At 39.3% G+C, this 7,456-nt stretch overlaps 1 protein-coding gene across 4 annotated transcripts in view; it reads left to right on the top strand.

Moving 5' to 3' along the window:
* LOC101856503 (nucleoprotein TPR) overlaps positions 1–7,456 on the top strand; it is an 80,582-nt gene that overhangs the window by 34,175 nt on the left and 38,951 nt on the right. For all 4 annotated transcript variants that reach the window (XM_035968870.1, XM_035968869.1, XM_035968871.1 and 1 more), the window contains exons 32-38: positions 1,085–1,159; positions 2,281–2,358; positions 3,098–3,208; positions 3,780–3,895; positions 4,994–5,141; positions 5,842–5,979; positions 6,842–7,026. In XM_035968870.1, coding sequence (XP_035824763.1) covers positions 1,085–1,159; positions 2,281–2,358; positions 3,098–3,208; positions 3,780–3,895; positions 4,994–5,141; positions 5,842–5,979; positions 6,842–7,026 — 851 coding nt within the window. The remainder of the gene's footprint in view (positions 1–1,084; positions 1,160–2,280; positions 2,359–3,097; positions 3,209–3,779; positions 3,896–4,993; positions 5,142–5,841; positions 5,980–6,841; positions 7,027–7,456) is intronic.

Here is a 7,456-nt window from a genome sequence, read left to right as displayed (position 1 = left end):
CCTCCTCCTCCTCCTCCTCCTCCTTTTCTTCCTTTTCCTTCCCCTCCCCCTCCTCCTTTTCCTTGTAAAGTGGTTTTGGGTCATAGTTCTAGGCAAGTGCTTAATTACTATGATTGTCAGGCCATTGAAAATGACAAATTAATTTATATAAAAAAGCCTGGATAATCTCACCTGGCTTTGAAAAATAAATAAATTCTTAGTACTACCATTTCAGCAACCTCCAGGCTCCTGCCCTTTGGCACAACTTCATGTTTTAGGGGGAGTTAGTCTTTGCGGACTGTTGTCTACTTTTTCAATACTGCAGCAAAGCTGCGCTTATCACTACATGGCATTGACATTGGAAAAAAAGGGCAAGGGACCAGCCGTCGCTGGATTGATAGCAAATACTACTGTAGGGGGCTGACTTGTTTTGAGTTGGGAGTATGAAGTAAGGGTGCAATGCAAGTCTCTTACAGAAGCAGGGCTGACTAGCCTCTAAATTTTCACAGGACTGTCCGTAAGTCAGAATTTCTTTTGATCCTTCTCTCGATATTCATCGTTGTCATGTAAATTTGCTCTTTCTTTCTATTACTGTTTGAGAAAGTATGGTGACGGTTTTCAGTAAACTACACCACCCCCCTTTCCCCATCCACAGACGCTTAATGTTCAGTGGAAATTAATCCAACCTGCTCTAACAAACACCTGTTCATGACAATCTCCTTTATCACTTCCCACTTCTTTCCTTTTTTTAATAAATTCACACTATTCAAAGGGACCACCTGTCTGAGATGACCACTTCTCCTCATTAATAAGGTGGTCATCATGAACATATTCATCTGAACTTCCCTTTACCAAATTGAAACTGTTGAAAAAGCGACACTTTAGCTTTGTGTTGCCCTTCTTAAATCGTGAAACTTGACTTTTTTTTGTTTCCCAACTGGGTCACTGTCCTTGACCACTCCTTGGTGGTTGTTGCAGCCTCAGGGACCCCCCCTCCCCCCCTCCCCTTTCTCTTTCAGCACCATGTTGTGTTTGCCCACTTTTGATTTTATTAATCCTAACAATAAACATCAGTGGTAAACCAAGGTATTTGCTGTTCCCTCAGGCCCAAGACAAGTACCAGCGAGAGCTGATGCTACATTCTGCTGACGTGGAGGCTCTGCAAGCTGTGAAGAAGCAGGTAGACTATCATGGACTATGTTCAAGTTCAGAGACGTTATGTGTTCAATTTACCTTGTTTTAGGGGGCTCGATACTTACAGGACAACATTTTTAGCTAAAGGCAAACTGAAACAATTTTTGTCACAGGCAGTAAGTATGAGACAAAAGATTCATATTCAAGTGTTGACTACACTCGATTACGTAAGCTGTTGCCATGGAAACGGCGGCCGTCACGAAAATTGGATAGGTAATTTATTTTATTCCACTATTTCTACAGTTTTTAACTTTTTAAAATTTTGTAACTTGCAAAATGTCACAAATAAATAGGTGCTTGCAGCTGGCTATTTTGATTTTTGATTCTATACTTAGAAAGTATCCAAAATTGTTCTCAAAGTTGGTGATATTGAATTTGATCTTTAAAAGAATATTTGTTACATGAAAAAAAAATTGTTAAAGACATTCTAAAGCAAAACGTTAAAACTAACCAGCCCACTACAAGTACAAACTATTTTTTCTAACTATGTGCCAAATTTCATGTCTTTGTGTTGGAATTTTTTTTTTTATGTTTGAGAAAAAAACGGCATATGCAAGCAAAAAGTGGTAAAATAAATGTGTTTTGAGAAAAACAAGGTTAAACATTGCAAATGTTAGTACACAACGTAGAACCCAGTAAAATTGAATTCTGTTAATGTTACTCACTCAGCCACTAGTGTCAATAAAATCTAGACTGAATCAGAAAATACCAAAAGTAAAAAGTGCACTGAGGGAATGAAATCAGTCCCCGAGGCCCTAGACCCGACCCGCGAGCCCCCTTAAAATGTTCCACCTGGAGCAGCATTGCCTGTTTTTTGTGTGAAAACTTTGTGGCCAGAAAAAGAAAGTACTTTTTTTTTGTTTTGGAAAACTTTTCAGTGAGAAGTAAAATTAACAAGGTTATCCAGCCTGAAAAAGAAGCAACCATGGTTTTTTGTTGTATTTTTTTTAGAGAAGTCATCAAGAGCAGGAAATTGGTATCAACTCTGCAAAGACTTGCGAAGGTGACCATTGCCCAGATACTCTATAAGCAAAATGAAATCCTTGTCTAGCCCACTTACAAGTTTTATTTTGTGATCGAAATGTTGATTCTATTTTATTTTCACAGCTTGAAGATCTGAATGAACATCTTCAGCAAACCCAAGAAGAGACGGTGCACTATGAGAAACAATTGGCTGATGCTAAGGTACTTACAGTTGTCTTCCCTTACATTTTGTGTGTGAATTGTGTAAAATAAATGTCTTGTTTGCTTTAATTCACCGTTCTATGCAACTTTATGCTCTCTCTCTCTCTCTCTCTCTCTCTCTCTCTCTCTCTCTCTCTCTCTCTCTCTCTCTCTCTCTCTCTCTCTCTCTCTCTCTCTCTCTCTGTGTCTCTCTCTCTCTCCCTCTCTCCCCCTCTCTCCCTCCCTCCCTCTCTCTCTCCCCCTCTCTCTATCTATCTCTCTCTCATTCTCCCCCCCCCCCCCCCCACACACACACATATACTTACACTCTCACTATCTCTCTCTCTCACACACACACAAACACAAATGTTTATTTTTCTCTATTGTGTTAGTTGAGAATGTCAGATACGTGCTCTCCATCTATTTTTATGTGTCACTTTACAAGTTTTCATTACTCGTGCTACTCATAAGCAAATGTATGTCATATCATGTATTGATTCAGTTTCTCTAGTAATTCATTTTTACACCCACATTCACTCACCCTTTCACACCCACAAACCCTGCTGAGTGGGTGGTTAGCGGGTGCTCTGGTGTGGTTTGCTCCTTCTTTCCAATCAAACATCTATCGTCCTTATCTCCCCTCGTTCTATTTTGTATTTGTTACTCTCTTTTAACACCTCTAATCTTCGGCATTTATATGACCGTATTGTGTTACAAGTGCCGTAAAACTCTTACTAAAACTAAACCATGCTGTATGCAGACATCATGGACGGAGCAGGAACGGATCTACAAAGCCGATGTCAAGATGGTGGAGTCCCGGTGTGAGGAGCTGAACAAGCAGAACGCTATGCTGCACGAACAGATGTCAAAGGTCAGTAGAGATAGAATAAGTCTCTTGTTTAGTTCACCAGAAGCCACAAGCTGTGTTGAAAGTCCACTGTTGCTGTTTTAGTGCCATTCTTTCTAGAATCTCAGCTGTTGTATTTACTGAGCGGTGTGGTGATGTTTTTGCTTTTTTACAGAGGTTGATTTTTCATTGTTTGTTATGTGATCAAGTGAGGTTAGCTTTTTTAGTGGGGGGGGGTTTGTTTTTTTTGGAGGGGGGTTACAAATCTATTGTCATTTAGTTCTATTTAGGCTATTTTCTGTTTTCCATCGTGCTCATTAATGTTGCATACAATATTCATATTGTTCTTGGGTGTAAATAACATTGTCTGGCTATTAGTCTCTGATCATACTTCTCTTTCCCTCTGTTGTTTTTGTCTGTCTGTCTGTCTGACTTTCTCCTGACATTGAATGACCCTAATTGTGTTGCAAGTGCCTTAAATCTCTTACTGTAACATTATGAAAGAGATTGTATGACCGTTATTGTGTCTGTCTGCTTCATCTAATTTGAACATAAAAAGCTAATCCCATGGTGTTGTTTTTCCCCTCATATACAGCTCAGTGCCCAGGTAGTGAGCATTCAGCAGACGACTCGCAGAGATTCCTTCGGTGCTAATACGTCTTTCAGTGATGAATCGGGCAAGACCTCCGAGCAGCTCCTGGAAGTAATCAAGTACGGTCATTTTTTTAGAATAATGTTTTAGTGGAGTTCTAATTTTTCATTGGGAGTGGGAGGGGGGTGGGATTATGATGTTTTGCAGAAGGTAGTGACGGCACAAATTCTTCCAATAAAGAATAAATGAGTATATGTTAATTTCTCTTTTTTGTATCTCCAAATTTTACTAAAGATATTACAGGAAATATGTAAAGATAAACACACATAGGGAGTTGCAATCAAAAGAACAGTGATATTTTGAGTCATGACGGAATGTCTCTTGAATGCTTCAACTCTGCTATTTTGGGCATTTTGGCCAAAATGGTTTTTGTCACTTCAGGCCCTCAGCCAAGGAAATATACTCTAGACACAGTAGTGTTGACATCTTGCTGGGTGACAGAACTTGTGCTTAACTCACTCAACCCTAAGCCTACACTTCCGGTTGTCAGCTGTCCCTGGAGATTTTTATCACATTTTGAAAAATTGAAAACAAAAATTAAATTTTAAGATACCTTACCTAAATTTGGTACACATTTTATTCAAACCTTTATTTGTGTGTATTAAGAATTTGATGGCAAAATGTGTCATAGCTTTTATGCAATACTCCGTGGAAAAAAGTCTATGTACAGAGTAAAAAAGTAAACAAAAAGCGAAGAAAGGAAGTGCGTTCAAATTTCGCACCCTCCACATGGTTCACGAATATAGCTTTCTTTGTTCTAAATTTGGGCTTGCGCTTCTGGTCATAGTCTGTTTCAAACGAAAAATGGTTACTCTTCCAGAGAGGCTATAGTCTGCTTCACACAAAAGTAGTGTTTTTGGTCACGCGAGCGAAATTTTCCATACCGATACTGTCGGCGTTATGGTTGGAGCGTTGCGCGCGCATATCAATATTATGGGCGTTAAGGCTAGGTGAGTTAATGTACAGGTTTTTAAAGAAAAGCGTAGCATGAATCGTAATGCAAAAGTCTAATTTATCTTATTAATCACTTATTACCTGTTGTAAGTTGAATTAATTACAAATGAAGTCAGTTGAGCTGGAATGGGCCTGTGCCCTAGAGACCCTATATAATGAGCCCAGTTGTCTTCTACATGTCAATCAAATGCATTATTTCACAGGTTCTTGAGACGAGAGAAGGAGATTGCAGAGACAAAGCTGAAAGCAGTGGAGGCAGAGTGTGGTCGCATCAAGCAGCGGTTCACTCTTGTGGAGAAGCAGGCTGGTGAGGCAAGCAAGGCCCTGGCTGAGGAGAGAGAGAGGTCACAGGTACGAAGCCAAAAGTTGTGTCATGGTCATGTGCCTTTTTCTTGAAGAATATATGATCTAAAATTTGGACCATTTTTTTCGGTTTGTTTTAGGGGATTTTTGTCATTTAAAAAATTCCTTTCCAGCAGTAGTATGAAGGAAGAGACAGTAAAAATATTGTTGCTTCAAGACACTGGTTCATATGGGGCTTCTTTGTATAATACAGTGTACTTAGGTTAGAAATGAGATGAATTTATGATTGGGTGAGTTTTGTCTTGAGATTTCTGACACTTCTAGCATGTTTTAAGTGCTATGCCTTCTCACCACAGCATTTTACGGACCCATACATGATTACCAACTCAAAATTTGTACCTCTCAGACTCGCGATGGAAATGATAGTAGTTCTACTTTTTGACAGTCTTTGTCAATCGGTTTACCATATTTTAGTAAGAATTGTGTTTAGTAACTTTTTTGTGCCTGATGTGTTGTTGTGTTTAGTAACTTTTTTGTGCCTGATGTGTTGTTGTGTTTAGTAACTTTTTTGTGCCTGATGTGTTGTTGTGTTTAGTAACTTTTTGTGCCTGATGTGTTGTAACTCTTAGGGGGTTTTACAGACAAATTTAATTTATTTTTGCTCTAAAGTTTGGAGGGGAAGCAGTTACCGAATTTGGAGTCCTGGATTGTCAAAAGTTTGAGTCTTTTTTTTTTTTTATCGCTAAAGGTCAATGCTGAAACAGTGGCCAATCAGGTTGAGCTGATGCGTAAAGTGAGTAACTTGAACGTTCTGACGGACAGCAACAAGCTTCTGAGAGACGAGAGAGACCAGCTGCTCAACTCCAAGCAGGAGATGGAATCAAAGGTCAGTGTGCTGAAATTTTGTTTTTATGGTTATATCAGTCCGGAGATAGTGAACGGTTGTTACTGTCCCTCTTTTCTGTACAAAATAATTTGTCACAACACCGTAGAATTAGGAGCTGATCAATTAGTGGTATCATGCTTGTTCATTTGTCTTGCTTTCTATGGAAAAAGAAGTCATGATATTTGTAATTGAAGGAGGTGGGGGTTGCTTGGTTTGAGAGATAAAATTGGCAATAAAATGGCCTCAAAGGTTTGGTGACTTCCATAGCTTGAAAGTCCTAGAAAACTGACAATTTACATTTTTTGTGCCTTTAATCAACATTATTTAGTGAACTCCGCACAGAAATGTATTTTTAGATGGACATAAAAGGTGTTGAACCAGAAAAAAAGAGTTTTATTAAAATTGCGAAACAGATGGAAAAATTACGGTTTCTTTGATTTCATTGTTTTGACGATTTCTAACAGCTACTTGTGAGTCTGTATGCAGTTTTTAGCCTAGTATTATCAAATGTCCGGAAACAACAAATGCAGTTTGTGGGACACCTGAATAGACATAAGGGTCTTGAAGATCTAGCTCTCACTGGCAAAATTGAAGGCAAACGAGGCAGGGGAAGGCCCAGAACTATCTAGTTGGAGAACCTAAACAAATGGGTAACAGGGAAAGATCAGGGAAACGTAGCTTTTTTTTAGAGCAGCCGAGCAAAGGAATGAATTGAGAACCATGATCACCGATGTCCGTCGTAGATCTGGCACTGGATGATGATGATGATGGTTATAAAATGTTTTCCCCTTCCCTAATGAATCACTGCCGTGCTGGGATTTTTTCATCCAAGGCTAACAATGCCTCTGTGATTTCCCTTCAGATCGCCAAGCTAGAATCAGACATTGAGCCCCTTCAGTCCAAACTGCGCGACCTGGAGTCAAACAAAGAAACTCTGACCGTGGAGAGGAACACGCTGCAGGATGAGGTGAACAGGTGGAAGAACCGAACCTCCAGCCTCATAGAACAAAGTCACAAGACAGATCCTGAGGAGCATAAACGCCTCATGTGAGTGTTTTGAAATTGGACAGGCCTGATCATTGTCTTTATTTGTTGCAGTTTCAGATATTTTTGTATATATTGTATGTTTCAAATGCTTTATTACAAAACACTTGCAAGTTTTCATTCATTTTATTGACCTTTTGTTATGTCGTAAGTGCACCATTTTGAATGCATTTTTATATGTCATAAATATTTTAATCAGGAGATTTGGTAAATTCACTGTAGTAGTAGTAGCATGCACTGTTTCAGCTTTGTTAACAGTGATGTAGTTGGTTTTTCCTTTCATATCCTATGACATGTTGATAGCTTTGTGACTAATCAGATTAATGCTGTTTGCAGTGGGTGCAAGGGAGTATACAGTCGAACCTGCCCTGACGGCCACCTGTACAAACGGCCACTTTCCATTCCCCCCCTTGCGTTTTTTCGATATAATTTA

This window comes from Aplysia californica, unplaced genomic scaffold (genome assembly GCF_000002075.1).
Source record: "Aplysia californica isolate F4 #8 unplaced genomic scaffold, AplCal3.0 scaffold00093, whole genome shotgun sequence".
Classification (NCBI taxonomy): Eukaryota; Metazoa; Mollusca; class Gastropoda; order Aplysiida; family Aplysiidae; genus Aplysia; species Aplysia californica.
This window is presented reverse-complemented; position numbering and strand designations above follow the sequence as displayed.